The sequence below is a fragment of the Athene noctua genome, chromosome 1, assembly GCF_965140245.1.
Source record: "Athene noctua chromosome 1, bAthNoc1.hap1.1, whole genome shotgun sequence".
NCBI classification, from domain to species: Eukaryota; Metazoa; Chordata; class Aves; order Strigiformes; family Strigidae; genus Athene; species Athene noctua.
The window spans coordinates 152,688,574-152,713,784 of NC_134037.1; the positions used below are offsets into that span (position 1 = coordinate 152,688,574).

At 37.2% G+C, this 25,211-nt stretch overlaps 1 protein-coding gene across 4 annotated transcripts in view; it reads left to right on the forward strand.

The window, feature by feature from the left end:
* ROBO1 (roundabout guidance receptor 1) overlaps nt 1-25,211 on the forward strand; it is a 745,923-nt gene that overhangs the window by 639,347 nt on the left and 81,365 nt on the right. For all 4 annotated transcript variants that reach the window (XM_074901499.1, XM_074901485.1, XM_074901493.1 and 1 more), the window contains 2 exons: nt 20,531-20,651; nt 24,418-24,556. In XM_074901499.1, the coding sequence (XP_074757600.1) occupies nt 20,531-20,651; nt 24,418-24,556 (260 nt within the window). The remainder of the gene's footprint in view (nt 1-20,530; nt 20,652-24,417; nt 24,557-25,211) is intronic.

A 25,211-nucleotide genomic window follows, 5' to 3' on the forward strand; every position in this document is an offset into this window, starting at 1 on the left:
ATAGAAAAAGCAATGGGGGTGAGGGGAAGGGGGTAGCAAGTACATACAGTTCAGGGTTTTATTTCATTTTAATTGTTTTTCTTTTGGGGGGCAGATTAAAGGGCAAGCGGCAATTTCCTATATGCCCCAAGAGGGTTAGAAAGAGAAGTGTATTTTTTCTTCTGATTTGCAATATGTATTTGTTGCCGCCCAGCAATTTCCTTTCTTCCTAGTCCTTTTTCTTCATTCTGTCTCTTTCTTACTCCATAAGAGTGTTGGCTTCCCACTCTATTTCTTTTTCCTTCATCTGCTGATACCTACAATGGAGGCTTCCTTGAGGATCAAGACTGGTTTTTGTTAATGATTTATATTCCTTCTGCTATTAATATTTCTTCCTTTGGCATCACATCTGGAGCTGCTGTGAGTTAACCTGGCACTCCAAAGGGAAAATATCTAAAAGATTGTGAAAAACAATTTGCAACCTCACAGCTGTCCCAGAGGATAGGGGGAATGGCTCTAAATACTGGTGTTTCCAAAATGTGGCATTGTTTTGACATGTTCACACTTAAGGCTCTGTATCCGGGTCCCTGTTGCTCCTGCTGTGCTCTTCAGATTCCAGAAATCATTCAAAATGTGTCTTCTGGATCATCTCCCTTGTTTTCTGTTATGACTATGGCATATGCTTCTGTTGTCTCCTGCGTTATCATCAGGGCATCTTCCCCATCTGCCTCCTTGATTCTCTCTGCGTGCCTGGCTTTTCCCCTGCCATGTCTAAACCACTTGAGTTTCCACATCTTCACAACCACTCTTTCTTTGTTAATACAGAGAGTTCTCAGGGTATCTTCTGCTATGCTGCTACTTTGCTTGTCATTTTTGTATTATCACAGCCATATCTGACATCTTTCCCATGATATGTTTATCTTTGATTAACATTTGTCGCATCATTTTTTACTTCATTTATGGGGTTTTTGACTGAGCCCTAAAAAACATTGCCTTCTTTCACAGAGAACCCTACCCATCCTGGAAGGCTATAAAAAATCTGACTAATAACCTAGGCTAACAGAAAGAAGATAAAATATCAAGACATACTTTCATTTTTGTATTCATTTTCCTCTTTCTCTTCTTTCATTCTATTTGGAGTCTTAACCATGTTCTCATCATTATTCAGTCTCAGCTGAGACTTTGAGATGAACCTTTTCATCTCTAAGACATCCATGAGTAGTTTCCAACTCTGACCACAGCTGTTAATAGTGACAACTTGTATTTCTCCAAGCACTGAAATAAAGGTGGATTGAAAATCCTAACCTGTTACAAGATTCTCTCCTTGCAGATTTTTGCAGGTTTGCGATTTTAAAGAGCATAGCTATGCAGACTTTGTCAGGCAGATGTGAGCTCATTCAGTTCACTCTTTGAATCGACCAGAAGCCATATGGCAGCGGTTAATGTGGCGCCGAGCCTGAGCTAATAAGCCCTGCTGAGAGACAGGCTAGATCACTCCGGCACGGTATTGTACTAATATGGCCACACAGCTTCTGTTGCACTGAGGGTAAGGGCAAAATGAGCTTGCATTGACTTGAAGTCTCCATGTGCCAAGCCAAAGCAGATGGCCTGAAAATGCCCATGTGGACATTCCCTTCCTTCTCTATAGCTCTTACACTCAACTGTCCAGAATACTTCTTTTGGAGGCAAGATGCTTTCTACATAAGCGTGATGTTTTCTGCAAGAAAATGGTGAGGAGAAAGCTCTTTGGTCTAAAGTGTTTGAGTCATGCTCAATGCCCAACATTGTTCTAACTGGTTTAAATGGCTCATTATTAACATTCAATCTTCTATGTAAGGTTGCTGGATAAAGTGTAGGACAGGTTAACCATGCATTGGTTCAAACTTAATGTGATGTGTCTTTTCAGTAGACATCTCCAAAGGAAAATATTGGTCTGTGGAATTAGTGGAAAGGGAGGCAACATCATGACACAGGTCAAAAGGGTGGCCCAGTGTCAAACAACTGTGGACTGGAGAGGACACCAGGTTCTGTAGGATTACGGTGGCTATCACAGAGATTAGGTTTTGCATTTAGGACCAAGATGACCTCCTGTGCCCCCAAGGTCATGCCTGGTAATAATATAACCTACTATGTGAGGTTATGAGTTTACACTTACCAAAACCACTAGAATGGAAAATCATAATTCAGTGATAGATTAAAAGGCCTGTTATGGTCATTTAATTGCTGGCATTTTAAACCAAGTTATTGCTGCTCATATTGTCACTATAGCTAAGAATATCTGTTCCTTCTGGTTTTTCTCACAACTTTCAGAAATGTTCCTTTGCATCAGTGATGCACATTGCTTCACCTATTTTGTTGCCACTTAAAATGTTAGGCATTAGACATGCATAGGTATGGTTTCTTTCTTTCACCCAGCAGTAGTGAAAAGTAATTCTCTAATGTGAGCTACGTATCTATTTTTCTATGCTCAACTGTATTTTACACTGATTTCTACTTTTAAATATAAAAGTAAAGTGAAGAAGAATGAAGTTCTTTTGTCAATACTTTACAGACTTAAAGGAATTTGAAAACTTCTCATTGAGTCAAAATTCTCAACAGATTTCTTTTGTCCCTAGTCATGAACTGATGACCTAGATAGTAAAAGAAAATAAATGCCTGCAGCAAATGGAGTATGTGTGAGATATCTGAGTTTTGAGACTTCCACAGGCCTAGACATTAGACTATGGGGTTTTTCTTGTTAAAATGGCTTATTGAGAGTTTTGAACCTTTGGGACCATCTGAAATTATGGAAATGGTGTCTGGGAATCTTCTCCTTCAAAAATAATAAAAAAAACCCAGGTGGCTGTTATCTCAGACTAGGTTGCTTGAGCTATCTGGAGCGTGCAGGACTTTATGATTTGAATGGTTAGGAGCAAAGGTGATTTATTATGCTGAGAAAGTAAATTCTTTGTTTTGTTTGGCTGACAGTCTAGTTGTTGGGGTTTTTTTGGGATGGGCAAGGGAGATGAAGAAAGGATGTGGGAGGGAAATTATTTCTTCATTCATTTTATTCTCTTAATGAAAAAGAAACATTTTTATTTGGTTAGTTTTTTAAGCAGTCAGGAAAGGAGCCTTTGCTTATATTGCACACAATAAAGATGAAGATTGGGTTTAGAATGTAATTCTTCTCCTCCCCTCCCTTCATCAGCTGTATGGAAATTGTAGATGTAGAGTGTGGACGTCCTCCTCTAAGTTAATAATCCATTTCTGGAGACACTATTCTTCCCAACCCCTTAGGGACTGCTGTGCTGTGTGCCTTCTCCAATTCCTCATCGTGAGCAAAAACAATGAAAAGCAAAGCAATATTCAAAGAATCAAACTCTTAAATCCTTTTATGAATCTGAAACACTGAACATTAGGACTCATGCTGGGAAGCATGCACACTGTGTGCAGGCAGAAAACACATTCAGAGTGGAGTTCAGTCCATTGGATGTGGGATTTAGGATCCCTGCACATCAAATTTGAAAAAAAAGCACTAGAAATATTCTGCATTCCAAGATTCTTTCATGCAGTCTCATGGACCTGTGAGCCTTTTACTTTATTTTTTACTGTATTTACATTAGGTTTATACTTGTATACCGAGATATTTCCGTCAGTAAAGCATGAAAGACTTTTTAACACACAAATATCCTGCTGAAATCAGTGGATTATTTGTGGCAAGTCCATATCAGTGAAGTGAAGCAACCCAGCTCTTCACTGTGTTCACTGTTTTCCAAACACTGAAACCCTTTTCATTTGGGTGGCGGAGAGGCGGGGGGAAGTACATTTTTGTTCTTGAAAGTCTCTAGTGGACCTTATAAATTTGATTGTTCTTGGCATTTTTGATATTTCTAGTCACTTGCGCACCGCAGCAGCCACATGTTGTCACTTAAAGTCTAAATATCGGATAACTGCTAACTGAGACTTTATTGTGTATCATGCTTTTTTTAGGAATTAGTTTTGTAAAGTAAAAATGACACTAACTCTAAAAGCATGTTTAATAAAACCTCAACAATCTATGTGCTGAGTTTGCACATATTATGTTCTCACAATCAAAAGAAAAATGTAGAATAAAAATAGTAGAGAAGAACAGTGTTCATTTTTGGAGCCTTGAACAGATGTAAGTGATTAGAGCTTTTTGTTTGGTTTGCTTTGATTTTTAGTCTACTTTTTGAAAGTTCTGTCAACTTCATTTTTGCTTATTTCACTTTGTTTGGATAGTTTTGCCTTACTGAGTTTCCTGTGATGCTTCTGGTTATATGAAAAGTCTAGTCCAAATCACAGCACTTCAAAAATAATAATTTTTCAGTTCTTGGGTTTCTTCAACCCAACAGAGTACTTCTCTCTCTCCAGGTAATAATATACTCACAATTACTTACTGCCAAGTTCAGATATTCACCACGTGCAGTAGTGTGGGACTAACATACACATTGCAGGGTGTTATTCCAGACTCCTGTGTAATATTATGCATACCTTCTTATGGTTGCCCTCCTTAAAAGGGAAAGAAAAAAAGCTGCTTTCTTTCCTTATCTAGCTGTAGAACAATTCTTGCTAATACTTATGCTGCATTGAGCAATTAGTTGATCTTTTTTTTCCTCCTGAAAAATTATTATCTAACAAGAATCTATTGGTCACATGGTCACATAAAGATTGTTCTTTTATTTAATGTGGAAGTGTGGGTGGTTAGTTATATGTGGATCTAATTATACTATTTTTCTTCTAACTCAACAGCTTTGCTTTTGCCTCTCTCTTTATTGCTGTTGTCAGTTGTCTACTGTCTCTGCTAGGTCTCCTGGTTCTGGCTGCATGGGGGAGAATAAATTACACAGAGGTAAGAGGGGGAAAAATGAGTAAGTTCTTCCCACCTATATCTTTAAAAGAGAATAAACCCCACAAACCTTCTAGGGAGAATAATGATGTTAAAAAAACTTGGGAAAGTTAAATGCCTTCCTGGTATATATCCTGAAGTATTTTTAGTGTTACACACAATATATTTAGTTTTGAAACTAGCCAGAGATGTATGCTTAGGTAACTTTCTTTCCCTCAGAAAATATAAAGTTTGGTTCCTTGAACAAAATGGTTATGGCTCACGATCTCTTAACTCTTAAGTTTGTGTATTTTGCATCATTGCTTTTCCAGAATGCCAAGTTTTTGAATGCAGAAGATGTTGATACAATTGCTTGGACTTCCCTTCACCATGGCCCACTTCTCAGACTCTGCAAATGTTGCTATTCCTATTCATGTGAAATTATTTGTCTCTTAGGACTACTTTGAACTCTGGTGTTCAGTTTGAGCATTTCTCTTGGAGTAAGACCTGAAGCAAATCAAGTAGGAAAAAAATTGCTTGTTCAGGGTAAAGTGTTACCATAGAAGCTGCAGGTACCTGATTGAAGCTGGTTTATGGTTCATGGTAGGTATTCCAGGAATCAGTGATTCTGCTCTTCGTAGACCTGTACACTGAATAGAATTAAAGATGGGCTGTTTTTACCATGAGACTATACAGTCATTGCAACACGATTTTTAAAAGTGACCTGCAAAATATTTTCCTACAGAGAAAATTATTGTACAGTAAAGGAAAGATTGCCTTGAGATAGAAAGTCTGCAAGCTAAGCAAAGCAGGTAGCTGTGCTGTTTCAATCTTCCTGTGTGATTTTGGGTAAGCCTTGAAGTTGTTCAGTACTTCTTATTCAGCATTTTGTGAGTTGTGGGTCTGAATTCATTCATAAATGTAAAGCAGCCTGACACTATTGCAACAAAGTTCTGTTGTGCCACTTTGCCAAAGTGCAAAGTGTTATTACATCCTACATCATAAATAGACTCCTTTTTTTGTAGACAAAGCATAGAGTAATATTCTCACTTATGTACTCAGGCCATGCCCCGCTCTAGGTATTTGTGATTGCATAATCCTTCCAGGATCTAGCCCAGTACAATTAATTTGAGATTGTCTTTTATTTCAAAGAAAACATCTCTTTACCTTTACAGTTACACACTGAAGTGTCAAAGTGGGTTTGAAATTTTGAAATTATTGTCCCATGTATTCAAGGATCTCAAAAGTTTATTAATAAACTAGGAATATCTTCATAGTAGTACATTGTGCCATTTTAACTCCTCAGAAATTTGCATTCACAATGACTATGGTTAATATGATTCACGAAAATACACTTTGCATACTTCCTGAACTCTTGAATGTGAAATTCTGGCATTACTGAAACCAGTGTGAGTATTAACGTTGTCTTCACTGAGACTAGCATTTCACCTTTTCCAAGCATGTATATAGTATGATTTATAGCAAGGGAGAAGCCCCTTTTTGAAGTGCTATATGACTTGACATTCTTCATCTTTTTGCTGCTGTCGTTGATACTGCTTCACTTTTTGTTATTGGCTTGTTTGTCATTAAGTTACTTTTCTTTTGCCTGCTGGAGTTTCATGGACGTACTCCATAGTAATTCTCATTTTTGTCCTAATGAGGCTTTCCGCTAAGAAAATTTCTGTGTTATATGTCTTGCCAGTATCTTTTGCGTTTGTCATTCTTCAATATTAGGAATTACCCAACTGGAAGTGACAGCTGTTGCTCTCCTTTTGTCATCCAAAATCAAAGGTTCTGGTGATATACAAGGCCGTTATATCTGTTATTCTTGAAGCTAACAAATACAGGTAGTTGTAACAGATTTTCTTCAGTAGCAAGAGAAACCTTAATTTTAGAAATCTGAACATTTTAAATAGGATATGGGGAAATAACTTATAAAATTTGCAAAATTAAGTGTAACTGGAGCATCTAGATTAAATAAACCTGATAGCCTACTTTGCTAAATATTTCCAATTCAAAAACAGAAGCTAACCTTTGAAAACGTTCACTTTTAGGATTTCAACAGGTGGCAAACTGTGTTCTCCCTATGTTAACTGTCTTAACAAAGATTTCTTCTACTGTTATGAATATGAAGTTCAAGAAAAAGGCAGTTCTTCATCTTTGTAACACATGCGTTTCTTAGACTGCAGTGTCAGTTTTACTGTGCTGCCCTGTCAATGAGTCTCAAATTCACCTTGAAGGATCACCCCAAGGGATGCCAGCTGAACCTTTGACCCTTCTGTTCTGACTGTCACTGAGGTTAACACATCATTAAAGCTTGTGATGTTCAGGATACCTGTTTCATTTGGAGCCTTTATCAACCTGCACTCTTTCAAACAACTTAAACAGAAGTCTCAGTCTTTTTCATAGGAGTATGTTTTGATTATATTTGGGAATTAATTATATTTCTTCCTAATTTTGTGTTAAAATAGATGTGAAATTTTAGAACTTACAGCTTTATCTCTGTTTTTCCTAAATTATTAAAGTAACAGCTATATTATTATAAGCAACAATAAATAGATGAGGAAGAATTTTCTTTTTAAATTTGAAAATGGGCTGATTCATACCAGAACTGTTGCTTTTAGTACTACATAGCTACACAGTGCAAAGAAGGGTGTGGTGACAGACAAAAAGACATCATGAAGTGTTGGCTTTGTGGGATAATTTCTAGCTACTGACAGGTTAAGGACACTTTATTTGAAATTGTCTTACCAAGATACCATGTTGGATAATTAGCTGGTTATAATTAAAATAGGTTTTGGTTTGCTAACCCAGAAATTTATATTTGCCAGTACTGTTCTTGTCTATGGTACTGATATCTAGCCAAGGGAACTCTTTTATAAAAGAAGTCTGTTGACACAGATTTTCCAAATTCATATCAAAATATTGTTTTAATACATTGTACCCTAAAAATGTGCTTTTAGCAGAGTTCATAGTTTTTTTCCCAAGATTGTCCTCTGATAAAGCACATAGGCCATTTGGCTGGCCAGATCTGCTTCTGGATGTTGTTAATTGCCATCAGTTTTGTGTTCATGAAATAATAAAAGGAATAGATACCAAAATAGGTTTTATTCTCTCTCCTACATTGTTTCAAATTACTTCCACATAGTCTCATTGGAGAGTTGATACTAGCTAATGTTGAAAAGTTTTATGTGTTGAAGATGACCTATTTATTCAGGTACAGTGGAGAATGACAATGCAATTTTTGGTTCTGCTAATGGAGGACATGACTTTTAATCCCAAGCAGCACATAGTCTACTAGGTTTTACCTTTGTATTCTTTCCTCCTTACTTTCTACAGAATGCAATCTTTATAATAGGTCTACAGGCATTGCACCTAGGTACCTATCTGCAGCACTATATGTGAAGTTATTCTATGTCCACTTCACATTCAGCCGAGAGAGTTGAGATATTATTTGGACTGTGTTGTATCCTTCTCTGTCCTCGCCATAAACACTGTGTACACATTCTTCTAGGTAACAAGCCTTATATCACTCCTTTCAGTTAGATGTATGTCATTTTCCTTCTCTTAGACTTGTCTGGAAATTTGTAATAGTGTAGCAGCTACACTGGCTCCATTTAGGTGTGATACAATGGTTTTGCCCTTTGGGAGCATTTAAACAGTAGTTGACAATGTGTCCTGGTTCAGCTAGGATAGGGTTAAGTTTCCCCAGCAGAGAAGGGGGAAGGGATCTCCAGTCGGGTTATTCATACCATGCTGACGTCAGGTCCAGGGGCAGGAGCGCGGGAACTTTTTCCTTTGTGGCTTTGGTGGTGGGGAGCTCACGGCGGGCTTGTTCCGTAACCATTTGCGGTATTTCTCTGTATATCTTTTGTCTTGTTCACTGTTATTGCTGTTTATTGTTGTTATCATTGCTACTGTTGTTGTTCAGATTGCTTATTGCACTGTTGTATTAAATTTCTTCTTATTTTAACCCGGGGTTTGTGCCTCACTGCCAGCCTGACCAGCTGAGGGTGGGGGAGGGCAACATGGTCTCTGGTCCCGGCAGGGCTTAAACCACACACAATGTCACAAAAGAGGTTTCTGAAAAGGGAAAGTATTGTTTATTTAACCACATGATCATACAGAAAAAGAAACAATACTTCAAACCACTCCAATATCTGTGTATCTAGCTACTTTAACATACCTTCTTCCAAATCCCCAATTAATGAGCTTCTGGTCTTCCACTCCTCGAGGAAATGTGCGTCTCATTAAATCCCTCTTCTTGCTTTGGTTTTTGCCTCCTCTTACATCTCAGGAACAGAGTTGCTGCTTTGGGCTACAAGGATTTCAGGCTCAGCAGAGGCCTAGTCCTCCGCTTCCAGGTGAACTTCTCCTAAACAGTTCTTGAAAAGTTATCATTAGGTTCATAAACTCATACCTTTGTAGTATATGTCTAGGCAGTCCCACTATGAAATTTGATGCTGTGTGAGAAGAATGAGACTAGATCAAAATCTAACATGTTACTAAAGGCAACTCTAAATACAGCAAATACAATATTTTAATATTCTATACATAGAATGGCCTGTATATCAGATTGTTCTTTGCATGGATCTTTGAGAGTGTCAGTAATAATATCTATAATCTATAGTACAGCATTCAGTTCTTACAGGACTTGAACAGAAGCTTGAATCTAACAGGATTGTTCAGAATTTCTGTATTCAGAAATTGTAAAGAATTAAGCATTTTCCTGAAATATGGTGGAAATACTCATATTATATTCTATCAAATATTTCTTGCCAAATTTTAGGTCTGGGGAAAGCATGTAGCATTTCATTGCAACCCACTGGAAGTGGATCTCATCAAAGGACAAAACTTTTTAAGGTCTTATGGCACTTTTGTCAAATGTGTAGTAACATGTGGAACTATCTGAAAGGTGAAGAGAATCACCAGAACACTTTTTTTTTCCCTCTATATCAAAGGTTCTCTAGAATTATGACTTTTCTGGTCATTACTGACTCCCATTTTCAGTAGAATTTGGCTTTCTTTTTTCTTCAAAAAAGTCAGCAATATGGCTCTTAGCAAAAGTTTGTATGAAATACATGAAGCCTAATCCCTAATAGTATAATGCAAAGTACAATGCATAGTTGATGAAGTCTTAGTTCAGATGACTATGTTGGTTTTACACTTATCATACTTGAGGGATTTTAGAACTTTTGTCCTTAATTTCTCAATGCTTATTCAGGGTTTGAAAACCACATTATTAGTCTTACATTAAAAATGAGTTTACAAGGGTAGCAAGTATCATTTACTCACCATCTCTGGACATAAATAAGCAAGACCAGTGGATCTGTGTTGGAACAAACATGTCCTCTGAGATGAACAAAGGTGAACTTTATTGTTAACAAAATTTTCTATAAGGTTATACCTTAGTGCACACATCAGGGTACTGATGTGACCTACTGAAATTTATGTACTGCAGTAGTGTTTGATCCTGTTAATGTTTGTTTGTGTTGGAAGAGGAGGCAAGAAGACTAAGAAAGCTTATTGATAAGGTCTTTTTTATTTGCATAGATACTGTCAAGACAGTCCTTTAAATACTGTCTTCCATGCCTGTTCATATATGTCAGCTTTCCCCAGCATTCTTTAGTGTGTGTTTTTGAATCATTGTCCTTGCCTTTCCGTGAGGTGCGTCAGCATGGGAAGGAAGTGAGCAAAGGAAAAATTTGCGGTAACAGGAACAACACAGAGAAGTGCCAATCATAAATATTTTTCCTAGAAGTATTTTTATGTATTTGGGGCACTGATAGGAGTCATAGAGTGTCTCAGGAGTGGTGAGTTCAGACCTTGATGCGACTGCAGCTGAGGGCAGCTCTTGTCCCATTTGTAAATGATCCCCAGTCAGTCACGATGGCACTCAGTGTATTGCATGGCATAGGCTACAGGCAGCACTTTTGGTGATCTGCATTCAGGACCAGATTTTAAGAGTGGAACTGCGAACTCGACTACCTGGACATGTCAGTATGTCCATCTGAGAGTCACAAGTTCTTTTAAATTCAAAAGTATATCTTCTTTTCTGTTTGTCCTGTTAAGTAGCTGGCAAAGTAACAGTAACATCTTTAAACAATAAGTGTTTACTTCAGACTGAACATTTGGGTTTGTAGCTGTTTTGAAAGCATGGTGTGGTGGTCTTTGTGTTTTACTGTGGGAATGCAATTACAGTTTTTACCTTCCTGTTGCTGTCATAAAAAAATGGTATTTCATACCAAAAGAACTGAAATCTGATCAAGTAACACTTTTTGTTTTCTGTAAAGATCACTTCCTATTCGTTATGTGTTTTTACACTGCTAACAGAAGATATCAAAGCTTCTTGTTTATGTTAGGGTAGTACTAGTTTTAAAAAAAGCATGCACGCAGCCACAAGAAAAACTGGGAAGATGAAAGTGCTGAGTAATTTCAGTTTCTCTGCCACTTCTACAGGCCCATTCCACCCATAATAAACTGCTATGAACAGGGCTTGACCAGCTAGATCATATTTTAGTTTGCTTTATAAATATGAATGGAAAAAGTCAAGCAGCTGATATTTCCAGTGTCCAGAACAGTTTCTCCCTGCTTCCAGCCACTTTTTTTCGTCCACCTTTGCCATTGATTCAGTTTACAATACCCTTTTAACAACAACAAAAATTGTGCCAGGAGTTTAAACCCAACGTGGCATCTGAGAGGAATAGTAAGAAACTGCTGCAAAGGAAGCAATTAGCCCAGCAGGGCTCCAGAGCCCCTCTGAATAGCTCGGGCAGCTCCCGGCTGTGAGCAGATGAGACAAGGGGAAAGGCACCATTCTTCAGGCTTCAGTTTCTTCATTCGCCTTGGCTATTCACACTGTAACCATTTCCATTTATACAGTGAGCAATAAGCAGTTCGCTGCTCCAAAGGCGAGGACTGAATGGGAAGAGCAGAACTGGTGGGCAGCCTGTTCCTTCTGACACAGGGGCCGTATTTCTCAGCAGCAAGCCTAGCAGTAGCCCACAAACGACAACTCTCAGAGGGTATCATACTTTAAGGGACGGTGATGAGAAATGAGTGAGCATCAGGGAGCAATGATCCAAGTACATATAGAGAATGGAAACAGTGTATGCTTTGTTCTGCTTGGTTGCAACCTGTGCTGGAGTATTTTAAGGATAACAGAAACTCCAAGTAGCTCCTGGATTCACTGTTCAGTCCTAAAGATCAGCTCATATTGTATAGCAACAGAGGACTGGACACTTGTGAACCGACCAAGATCTGCAGGTCACTCACTGGCTGTTGAGTCTGTCTGGATGATCTGAAGTCGAGCACAAAAATAAAAATAATGACACTGGGCTGCTGTGTGGGCTGGGGAGATTGGGACATTTGATCTTTACCTCTCTGTCCATACATTCTCCTCTTTATTCTTTGCAAGTTTAAATTCTAGCATCTTCCAAGAAGGGGCTTTATTGCTCTAATATCTAGCCCAGTGACTTTTCAATGTTTGTTCAATAAGAATGAAAGTTACAGTCAGATTTGCTTGTGGTTGCCTGTGACTGTAGGTTTTTGCCTCAGTCCTGTAGCACAAAGCTTGTGTGCAGACCACAAAAAATACAAAGAAATCTGAGATTTATGATTTGCATGTGCTGCAGTCACAAGAGCTGCAGTGATCGCTGATGGAAGGGTGAAATGTGGCAGATTAATATATTACTTTTTTGTTTGACTGTTCATGAAAAATGAACAGTGGTGGTGCATGTGTTCCTTCTTTTGACAGCATTAAACAAATTATGTGCAAGGTTTAATGTTTTCCCAACTTTGTATGTCCAGCATAGTCTAAAAGTTAAGAGTTCTACTAAGCTTAGGCTCAGTCAGAGATAAATGCAGTAAAAATTTAATCCAGGTTTATATGCTTTTTTGAAGTGTAGTTACATTTCCATAACATGTCATCTTGGTCAGAAGTCAGAGAATCAGTAATTTTTTTAGTTATGTTATGAAACTTTTTTTGGGGGGGTTACTTTTTTCAGAAATGTTTGTATATTTGTAGTGTTTAGTTGGTAGGGTTGACGCTTTTTTGGAAATGAACTTGATTGTAAAGTTTAAAAAAAAATGTTTTGAATAAAAAGTCAAATCTATCTCAAAATTTAACACTGTCAGAATACCAACTTGGAAATGTATGAAAAAATCCACGGTATTTTTGCCACCTGTGACAAATTTTACTTTCTTGGTTTGGTTCTCCGCTTGTATTCTATTGAAGAGCTCAGGTTAACACACTTTCCCTTGGGAAGCTGCTGTGCCAGCTCCAGGGAGGACAGCTTTCACAGGCAAGTGAGTGCAGTAAGTGCAACGGTCACGAGAAGGGTCTGGAAGCCTGTAATTCTCATTCCCTTCAGTGACGGGCCAGCAGTGGACAGCCAGTCTCAGAGAGGATGTGCCTCTCCTTGAGGCAAGCAGGAGTCTGAGCCAAATCTGCTGCATCTCAGAAGGTCACTGAAAATAATGACCTGCTGCACAGATTGATGCCAAGAGAAAATTTTTGAATAACTTTTTTATTTTTATTCTCTCTTCTCAGACTGTCAAGATTTTGTTGTTGCTGTTGTTTCACAATTGTACTTTTAAGTCCAGGAGAACCTTGGTTTTGCATATTAAAGGCCTTTCAGTTTCTTGTGGGGAATCGTCATAGAAGAAGACCTATGAACATGTATTTCAACACTCTTGATAACTTGATTACTGTCAGAACAGCTCCCTTTAGAGGACCCTATATCAGGACCTTGAAAAATCCTATATTTAAGTGCAGTGGCTGTGAGAGATCTGCACTCTGAGAAATGTCTTTCATCAGATTACAAGTTTTAGTGAAGTTTTATCTAGCCATGCTTCTAAGACTTGAAGTTGAAAGTTAGGACTCTGCTGTTGGAGACTCTTGCTCTGCACAATTCCTCTTTCCTTAGGGGAAAGTAGGACATTTCCTCTTGACAAAATACACCCCATGATACTGAGTTGTCTTAAATTCTGCCCACATTAACTCCAGGCTTAGAAAAGGAAGACAACATTGGTCAATACCTACAGTGACATTTAGGAACTGAAATTCCATTGAAATCGGCAGCAGAGTCCATACCACTCTGGAATGGCACGGTGGTGGTGCTTCTCCTCCCCTCACCACCACCCCCACTCCCCGGTGCTGTCTGCAGGCTTTAGGTGTACCCTGCAGCATGCAAAGTCACTCCAGAGTCTGGTCTGGTTTTGCAAATGGGCCCTGGAGAGACTGTCTGAAACCACCTTTTGGCCTCATTCTTGGTGACGTTTCAACACAGCCCCACAGAATGGCCTTGTGTTTGTCTTTTGCAATGTAGGCACTCTCAGTGGGAAATAGGCTACTAAATTCCTCTGTAGATGTGGGCTATGTTATTTCTTTTATGGTTACCAGGTAGGAATTTTTTATATGTTTTAAAATTTGTGGTTTGTTAGGATTATTTTTCCATATTACATTTGTGATTCTTTAGGTAACATAATTAAAAACTGAGAGATTTTGTGTGGACCCCAGCTGCTCCTTGGAGGTGTGTAAATAATACAGTGGTGGTGATGCTTAAAAGAAAATTCTTGTTTAACAGATACTTCAAATTATCTGACTTGCTTAAGGGGAGATAAATGAAGACATACCAGACACCAAGTTCAGTTCAAGTTCACTTTTATTTCTGATTTCAATCACTGATTGCAGTGAAATCTACATATGCACCAATGCATCCAGGGGAGATTCATGCTTGAGGATAATTTACAGTTTTACAGAAGTATTGTAGTTGTCATTAAAACTATGCCATTCCCATGTTGGGCTCAGTTGGGCTTTCTTTCGGTGTTGCAGAAAATTGGTTAGTTCTATGTATTTTTTACTGACCCATCAGATATGCTTATGTGTTGCCTATTGTTTAGTTTCTGTACTCAGTAAATAGCATTGTGAAAAACAGTTCTGTGGCAAGTTTGCTACTTTTTTTTTCTTTTTTTGAGATCTTGATAGAGCAAATTTAAGGCTATTAAGGTAGTTGTAAAATGCTTTTGATGTAGGAGGATTTTAATCTTAGTTTATAATAAGAATGGACATATTACATAGTAAATGTTTTGGACTGTAACTGTGAAAATGTTTCAGGAAAGTATTTTACTGGTTCAAATGCTTTCATATAAACATAGCTGTCTATTTAGAAATTAGTTCTGATTAATTTGAGCCAATATGGCCTATTTTGAATTAAATATTCCTTTGTAATTAACAAAAGCCAAATGCTTGTAGAAAGTAAGTGTGGGACTGTTACAGTTTTAAACTTCTGAAGTATGGATTTTTCTTTTCTGAAGTTGATTTATAACCTTCTGCATAGATCTTGACTGTTTCCATGATCTTGTTAGTTGGGTGAAGTATCAAACACATACGGTAATTCTGCTATTTGGGTTTTTGTGATAATGCCAAGGACTGAATAACCCTCAGCTGCCTCTGAAGTCACCAAACAATTCAGGGCACAGATAACTTAAGCCTTTGTAGATTTCCATCTTCTTGTAGATACAGCCATTAATAACGAGGCCATAAAAGAGGGGAAAGCAGTCTCATGAGCAGAATTGAATCTGAGCTGACTGATGTATCCTGGCTGGACTGGCGGGAGTGCCAGAAGCAGCAGCTTGGATCTATTGTCATTTTATCTACCTTAAATGCACTTTCTTTTTAAGTAAAGCTATCTTCCTATGCGTTTTGCACCATGCTTTACAGACTCTACCTTCAGGCCTGTCATCATTGCAAGACTGTTTTGTTGCCCTGTATGATACAGGGGAACAATTGACTAGCACTTTGTCATGACAGATTTACAGCACAGGAAGACCACTTGAAAGTATGTTTTAAACTTCTTTGAAATAGAACTTTCTGTGTGTTTGATCTGGAGGAGGCAGCACGTACCTTCCTGGGGTCCCAGAAAATGGAACCGAAAGCAGGACAGACTCCTCTGTCTTCACTTTGAAGTTGAACAAGAACAAACTTTAATCATTGTTGAAGACCTATTCCAAACACGTTTTGATGTCTAGTGTCTAATATTTAAGCATGTTATAATAGGTAGGGAAGAATACATGGGATTCACAAGACTTCAAGCAAAATACACATTTTTAAATGAAAGTTTAGGATAGGTATTCATTTATACTGTCTTTTACTTCATTAAAACTGCAAAGTTGTCTTTAATGCTGACATTCCATGACTTAAAGTCTGCGCTGCAATGATAAGTCATAATATGGATGTGTTAATCTGTTTGGTTGAACTAGATGATCTTCAAGGTCTTTTCCAACCTAGACAATTCTGTGATTCTGTTTTGGGATGCTAGACCACAGAGAGGGAAATGAGAACTCTGTGTTTTCTAACTAAGAAATAAAAGCTCCATTTTACTTGTATCTACCATTGGTGACAGTATTCATTACAATTGCCTGTACTTGCCTTGTTCATTAACTGTTATTGTCATTTATAATCAGTTGGTACTCTTTTAAAGCAAAGACCATGTCTGACAGGTTAATATCACATGCCTGTCACATTTCATTTTAAAAAAAAGTGATATTATGTATGCTGTACTGTAGAAGACTGAAATGTGTGAAATTTGTGATACTTCATATGCAGAAACTCTGACTGTACAAACAGAGGTCAGTATTTCACTCTGCAGTCTGAATTTAATTTTCTTATGGATTCAAGTTTACTTTAGAATTATTTTGCAACAGAGCAGATTTCATTTATTAAATAGAATGAAACTAGGAGCTAAAAGAAAGTTTAAAAAAATACCAGTCACTTCTAGATTTGGACTTCCCAAGCATTTCTCTCATGACTTCATTTTTTCTCATATTTCATAGCACATTTCTGTGAAAAGTAAATGAATCAACCACATATATAAAAATATTTCTTAACACAGACAGATGGATATGGATTTATACATACAGAAATTTACACACGCACACAACAACGGGCATAGGTATAAAATATGGCCTTAGAATAAGTATATGTATGTGTACAGCTATACTGAATACTTGGTGGTATTGTAGAACCCTTGAGTAAGTTTTTATGGATTTGATTTATTGGCTGACTGAGTTGATTCATTATTTGTATATGATTTTTTGCTGCTGGGTGGCCATAATTTACAGTTCTGGACCTAGTTAACTCTGTGGGTGCCTAGAGTTTTCTGTATGAACATCTTCAACTATTGTTTAAAAAAATAAATGAAGTGGACTTGCTTGAATTAACACTTTACTCATGAGAAGCAAAATATAGTCAGGCAGGCAGGTGATAGAAAATAGCTTTCAATAAGTCTTTGTAAGTCACCATGCTATCAGATATTCTTGTAACGTACTTATAACAATCCATACATGTTACAAGCAACTGAAGATCATCTATGAACTGCTGTGATCACAATCTTTTTCTTTCATCAGTATTCAGTGCTATTCTCATATTCTCTACTTGCACAGCCCTGATAAATCTGCTGGTAGGCACAGAACAAAAACAAATAAATCCTGAAAGGGCATGAAAAGTCAAAAAGTGCCTTGGCATCATTTCTGTTTAAATGAAATATGATATGATATGATACTTCCATCTTTTCAAAATCGGACTTAAAGCTTTGGCAGTTAGCAAAGCAATTCTTTTCCCATGATAGGCAGTTTCTACCAGAGTAGTGTAATAATGCTGTTTGCTCTATCTTGTTTACGTGGAAGAAAGGACTTCTTTTTGTATTCAATATGGTAAGAACTGTTCTGGAGGTTTGGGATGAAATGTTACAGTGTCTGTCACTTTTTCAAACGGTTACATCATTTGCTACTATAAAGTCCAGCTGGGGTAGGGGCCCAAATATGAGAAGAGCCAAAATGTTCAAATTAAAATGCTTTGATTAACTGTTAAGTATCCACAGACTATGAATAGTTCTGATTTGCAGGATTTCAGATACTGCTCCCCCCCCCCCCCCCCCCCCCCCCAGGTGATGTGGCTCTTTACTGCTCCAAATACTGGATATGAACTTACAGTGCTGGACTTACTGAATATAAACTTAGTAAGGGAAAGAAATATAGCAGTGATTCTTTATGTGTTCCTCCAAAAATTCACATGCGTGTATTTCATTGTGTACTTTGTTACTTAAAGACATTGATCTACGGTGCATAAGTATTTCTACGATTTCCTATTGAGAGAAAAAGTGTCAAACATTGCACATAGAGAACATAAACTTGTTATAGCTACAGATTTGATTTGCAATGTCTCGTTAATAAATAGAAGGGCTTGATCAATCTTAATGAGATGGTGGGTACCTAATTGTTAAAATTTAATGGGAAACTTGGGTAGTGACCCAACAGCGGAAGTACGCTTTCTTCTAGCCATCTGTGAATGCTCTAGTTACATACATAATTCCACAGGCGCTTGTGGTACATTTTATTGCCATTGTGTAATTCATCGCCATTTAATGTGGCATAGCCATCATTGTAGCTAAAGTTCTAAACCCTTCTTCTGTTTTAAGGAAAACAAAGAAAATAAAAAGGTCAACAAAAATAAAGCAAATGCATTCAGAATTCCATCTTGGAAGCACAGCTTCCTTCAGTAGGAATATCGAGTCTTTGGAAGTCTGCCTCAACGTCCATGAGGAACGTCTTCTTTCTTATGTAAATCTCAAATAACTTGGAAGAAAAGCACCTTTCGATGGTTTTTTAGTTGTTCATATATTTCTGCTCTAATGCTTCTCTCCATCTATGCTTTGAAGAGTGATTCCTAGAAGAAATTCCTAGAATAGTTCTTGCTGGAGGTTGCAATTTGTGCAAAATATACAGTTGTGTCACATTGTAATGGGTTTGAATGGGATTTTCATAAGTGCTAAAATCACAGGGGAGCACAAATTCTACTGAACGTCAGTAGGACTTAAGCTCTTAATACATGTATGAAAATCACTGCTTTCAGTTTGCGTGGGTTTGAAATCATCAGTTGAGTTGCTAGATTCTTGTGATATGTAAATACATTTCTTTGTTAAATCCAGTGCATTCAATATTGATACACATGAAAAATACAGATTTCTGCATATGTATCTGGATATACAGATACCCAAAACGCATGTGGAAATCTTTCTAAAATTGTTTTTTAAAATTCTTTCAATAGATTAATTGGAAATAAATAGCTTTCTGTGATTTAGGGAGATGTAAAACAGGGATAAATACAGACTTTTAGTTATATTTTACATTTTCTTCTCATGCTTACCAGTTCAAGGGGTCAACAATCTAAAAATACACACAGATTCTTGAAAAATGCGTGTTTGTAGGTCACCTTCATTTTTTCATTCTTCATGCCTCAAATCCCCATTGAAATTTCATCATTACTAGATTTCTGAATGATAAAGGACATATCTTTTCTGTTCTCAAACAACGGGTGCCAAAGGCAACAGAAGAAAATCTGTATGCAACACTATCTACGTTACACGTGCACGTTCATTTATCTCAATAACTGACTGTCATCTTTGTGTGCATACATCTTACAATGATAATAAGAGCCCAACACTGCTCAGATGTCAAATTTTGGGGGATAGATTTCTAACTGCAGGCAACTTGATCAAAATACCTCATATCAAGAACACTCCTTTCCTTGTCACTGACCATATTAGACCCTTTCATGTACCTTCATGTGTGACTTTTATTTATTATTTCCACTCATGCCTTGAACTGCAGTGGTTTTCATAAGTGATTGGACTCATAAGCTTATGTTCACTTAAAAATGTAATTAACATTTTTGTATATTAAAGTAAACATAGTATGTATTTGGTTGCCTACACATATTTTGCTGAATTTTGGTGAGCTTTGAAACTTGTTCAACCATTTTGTTAATCAAATGGGAGAATAAATGCTTTTAAAAGGAGATGAGATATTTTCATATGCATTAAAATTTTATACTACATATCTTTATATAAAATAATATTTACATAATATTTATTTGTATTTATATATTTGTGTTAATATTTATTGTATATTTTCATATATAAAATAATATTATTTGGAATCACAAAGGGGAAGTATGTTTTCTGATTTGGGGGTTATTGAAATTCCATTATCTTTCAAAAAGTCAATTCAGAATTAAGAGCAGAATGTTATTTGTCTCCCAGTAAGGCTTTAATTGGTTCTGTCCAGCTGCTTATCAGCCTTTAAAATTACTTATTTAAAGGTGTAAAACTAAAGAATAAAAAATTTCCTTTATTTCCTTAAGAAATGCAAACCAAAACAAATACAGAATTCATGAATAATAAAGAGCACGACCAATGGTAGGGTAACATACACATATTTCTTGTCAAGAACCAGTTATTGCAGCACTTCCTGTGAAAATGGGATTTTTGTCTAGTGCTAATTTTTACTCTCCACCTGATTACAGCAAGCTGCAGTAGTACCATAGGAAGGAACTGTAGTCCTTCTGACCAACAAGCTGGTGGCCAAAAACAGGCTGTTGAACAACCAGTATTACATTACAGAGAATGAAGTAAAGAGTAATAGGGGTCCAAATCTGAGAGATTTTAAAATACTGATATAAAACTAAGAGGCAAGCTTTTTGCATGAAAGGAAAATTAGATTAGTAATGTGTTGTTTGGGGTTTTTTTACTTTTTTGTATGATTTGGAAAATCACCAATAGCTTGTTTTGTTTCATTATCTGTAACAAAACCTTCTTCGGGTTAGTAAATATTATTAAATCAGTAGTTCATATTAAAATATTTTTTATTGTCCTTGATTTGTCCTAGATCAGAGGAGGAAAGCTTATGATCACATACACAAGAAAGAATGATGCTGGCAAATATGTTTGTGTTGGAACAAATATGGTTGGAGAACGTGAAAGTGAAGTTGCAGAGCTCACTGTTCTAGGTAAGAACTACTGCTTTAAGACGTGTTAGTGAAAATGTCCAACTTCTATTTTTCCTAGTAAGCCTTTTATTAAGAATCATTCTCATCTATTTCCTTCTCAGTGTTTGTGTTGAAAATGTTTTTGTCATGATTGTGTTCTAGCAAATGGGTGGCAGTTAATGGCCTTGCAGTCCACCTTGTACTGTTTTCACTGTAGGAAGACACTTTCTTACTCAGTTATCAAACCGAAAATAATACCAGTGTCCACTGAGAGTAATTTAAAATAATAGCAAAATAAAATTAACTTCACTAGAAGCGGAGGCTTAATTTTTCCCTCTCATTTAATAAAATCAAAATTATTCTAAATAATTATCCTTCATTTATAGTTGGATGTAATGAATGCTGTAAAGATACCACAGGTCTACTTGTTCAGGTAATCCTAGTGATAGTTCCTCTGAGTATCAAAAAATACATTTTCATTTAAGGTAACAGCTTCACTAAAAATTGCATTTTTTGTTGCTATTGCAGAAAAGAAGCTGTAACTCCCAAGTGCATCTCAGAATTCCTTCAGCATGGGAGAATAGCCTCATGATCACTGTAGGTGCAGCTTAGGAAGTTTTCATTTAAAATGTGTCCTGTGTTACTCTGAAGTAGGGAAGGCTTGAGATAGCTAAATTGTTTCCACAGAATTAATAAGTACTTTATCGTCACAGGATGAGAATATCCAAGCCACTGTTCATAACACACTGTTTTCCATCGCGATGCTGCTGCAGTAGTCCTGGCATTTGCTTTTTATTGTTTGGTTTGGTTTGGTTTGGTTTGGTTTGGTTTTTTAAAATTCAGGTTTAAGATATGTCTTGTCAGTCTTTGTCACTTTTATCTGTCTTCACTACTTTTTGGAGTTAGAACTCAGGCAGCTTGAAATCCTATTCAGAGTTCTATTTGAAGCAGTGTTTTCTGTAATGAGTTGTATGCCATCTTAAAGTTGTTGAAACTAAGTATGCAGCAAGATAGTGTGTAACCTTTTAGAAGGTAAGGAAGACTTCCTATGATCCACTCTAGTGTTTTGGGTTTTTTAAATTTATAGACACCTTTGAAGCAATTTGGGAGAAAGTTTATTTTCAAAAAGATTTTTAGAACTTCCAAGCAAAATCTAGAATTGAAAGAAGGTTGTAGTTACATTGAGTAAAGTCGTGGCACTGGGCTCCTAGTTAACTGTACCAGTTAATTGTTCATTGCTCGTCTAGTACTAACCAGGGAATCATGGTATGGACTGTTACATAATCCAGGCTGGGAAATACTATATCACTCTTGAGGCTAACCTGTCAGAAGGATGCATTGCAGAGAGAGGTGTGCCTTTGCCTTTTCCTTCATCTTATTCTCCCTTCAAACATATTTCTGATTTTCAACCTGGGAAAACTAGTGAGGTTTTTTTCAAACAGGACAGTGAAGCTTTGAATGCCGTATCAGTCTGTGTCTAGAAATATTTAATACACCTTATTCTTTCAACTCAGACCTTAGATATGTGTGAAAAAGCATGAGAAACATGCTGACTTCATATATTAAAATCTTTCAACGTAAATCTTCTGTTTATGGGTTTTGGTTATTTAGAAGTTGAACTGCTTTTAGGTCTCTGCTTTAGATCAGACGGAGGATTGCATGCCAGAAACTGTGATATTAGAAAGTTTCAAAGTGTTCCTTGCTAGATTTCCTTGTATTTACCAAATACTTTTGTGACAAAGACAGTTACTTAAATTAGTACTGATTTCCCTTACACATTTATGCTTTTGAATAAGAGTGCTATGAATGGGCAGTCAAAAGCTCTTGGACTCTTACTCTTCCTTTAGGATCTGGAGACAGTGTGCCTCTTGTGGGTTTTGCTGTTGTGCAGCAGTCCTAGCCATACCAGATCGGTCCTTTTTCTGTTGCATAATGAAGTTGAACATTCTTCCCCAAACTATTCTTACACTGAAGTTTAATCCAGAATGTTCTTCCCTTGCATTCAGATTGCATTTTTACTGCACCTACAAGAAAGGGGCTGGGGGGGGAGGGGGGGAAACACCACACGACACAACACATATACATCTATATTTGTATTAATTCCCAGCTAGATTTATGTCTGTAGGTCTCTGTTTTATTTCTCACTTCTTGTATATGAACCCAAGCTAGGACTGACAACTTAAAGATCAACTTGCAATTTCATCTAATGTTATTTGCCTAGCATTGCAAGCCAAGGTAGGTTTTCTACAGCACAAAGCATCCAGTTGGTCTGGACATCCTCAAGAATAAAGGAAGCTCTTTTATAGGGTTTTGTTCAGTTCATTTCCACTTCAGTCCTTTTTGAACCACGCTAACATTTTATAATACTGAATCTCTATATCTTTAGCTCCAAAGTCAAAGTAATATTCAGAAACACCTTTTACAAACAGAAATATGAGACACAAAGAGAATGGGATTGCCTCTTTATCCTTCTGTCTGGTGCTTTTGTACTCCTGTGAGAAATCTGTGGCACATTTTTGAGTATTCACACTTTCTGATTGTGCCATTGGCTTCAGACTCTTCTGGTTCCAGGGAGATAAGATTTATATTTTTGATACATACAAGTCAAAACATGCAACTGCCTTCTCAACTCCCTCAGATCTTTCACAGGTTTATAGGCAAAAAGATCATCTGCCTTAGGCAAAAGAACCTGCCAAGCGCTCTGCTGTTAAACCTTCCCTGCTCTTTTATGGACATCCTTGTTGTCATCTTGTGCTGCATTTCTAGATGGGTAATCCTTCCTAGAGTATCCTAGAAATTGTTAAAAAACTTTTCTTTCTTGTGCATTTGCAAATCTCACTGCACTCATGTGGCATGGAACTATGGAACTATGAATAGCCCAATACCATAAAGCTTTGAATCCTGTTACAAATAGCAGAGTGTATTGATCCCTTTCCTGAAATTTCCAGCTAGTAACTGGGTTGCCAGAATAGCACAGCCTGTATTGAGATCCCATTTTGTTTCAGAAAGCCTGAGAAAAAGTATGCAGCAGTTAGTCTGACTCTGGTGAGCCAGGACTTGGGTCGTTCATGTCCTACAATATGGGTCAGGGACAACAGCAATTTTTATGAATAAAACTTATAAAGAGAACACTGTGGTGGTTTATGGCTTTTTTTATTTTATGTGTGCTAGTGAAAGAAACCGTTGTCTTTCTAATGTAGCATTGGAAATGATTGCATCGAACACTAGCTGCTGCTGACACCTGCAAGTAGCGTCACAGAGATACTGTGCTGGACCTTAGCCTTCAAACTTAGAAGTTTGAATTCAGTTTTGACCATTGGTTCAAATTTTGACCATTGAGTCAAAATCTCCAGTGAGACAACGTTTGGTTTGTGCCTTCTGTCTTTTTGAAGCAGTGCAGCAGATGAGTGGTCATTTGTCTGGGTCCTTGCAGCAGGCCTGCTTCTATCTAAGGATCAATGTGTATTTAGATTTTCTGTGTAGGCTGTTTTCCTTTAACTATATTAGCTGTGATGATGGTAGGTACATAAGAAGTAAGGAAGTCTGTGCTTGGATCTGAGCAACTGCTGACAGCGTCTGCCTCCTGTGCTGAGGTTCACAGTGCTGGCCATCTGCAGAGCTACGGATCTTCTGCCTGGGACTGGGAGTGAGAGGAGTGGCAGCAGAGGCACCTCCATCAAGTTCATCACCCTATTCCCCTTGCTCTAACAGTCACAGTTCAAGGAAGATCACCATTCAGGCACAGAACTGCTGGACTAATATGTTTTTTGCTTTCCTTTCCTTTTAGAGAGACCATCTTTTGTGAAGAGACCAAGTAATTTGGCTGTAACTGTGGATGATAGTGCGGAGTTTAAATGTGAGGCAAGAGGTGACCCAGTCCCTACAGTAAGATGGAGGAAAGATGATGGAGAATTACCAAAAGCAAGGTGTGGTATATAGAGTTACCATTTTATTGCATCTGCCTTGGTATATGATGTAGTCATTCAACATCTGACAGCTAGCATTTATTTATCTTGAATGGAGAAGGCCTGGCTTGACCTAATAAAACAGTTCTAGTTAGCACTGAGCTCTGTTTGAGGTTATAATTTACATTGAAACTTAAGAATGGCTTGTTCTCAAGCTTTTGTTGTGAGAACATGTGTGTCAAATCCAACAAAAAATAGCTAAGCTCAGTCAGTAATATCTGATACAGATTAATTCTTCACCTGAAGAATCTTTTGAAATTACTAAAACTTTTGGAGAATGTGTAACAGATCAGATTACACCATCAAGAAGTGTATATTGGAATTGCAATTGGTATAAAATGAACTTTGGTAATGTATTAATGTTACTAAGTTTCCATTTAACTATTTTTTTCCATCATTGCTCTAATTCAGACCAAAAAGTATAACACCTTATTAGAAAGAAATACGTTCTGTGATCAATGGATAGATTGCTTACTTATTTACTTTGGATTCGCAATTGTCAGTTAAAAAACTGTTAGAGGAGGGTATTGAAGAAAGAAACCCTGTAACAGTTGGCTCCAGCCATCCAAATCCAGCTTCCTGTCAATCTAGTCTATAGCTTTAATAAAAACTCTGG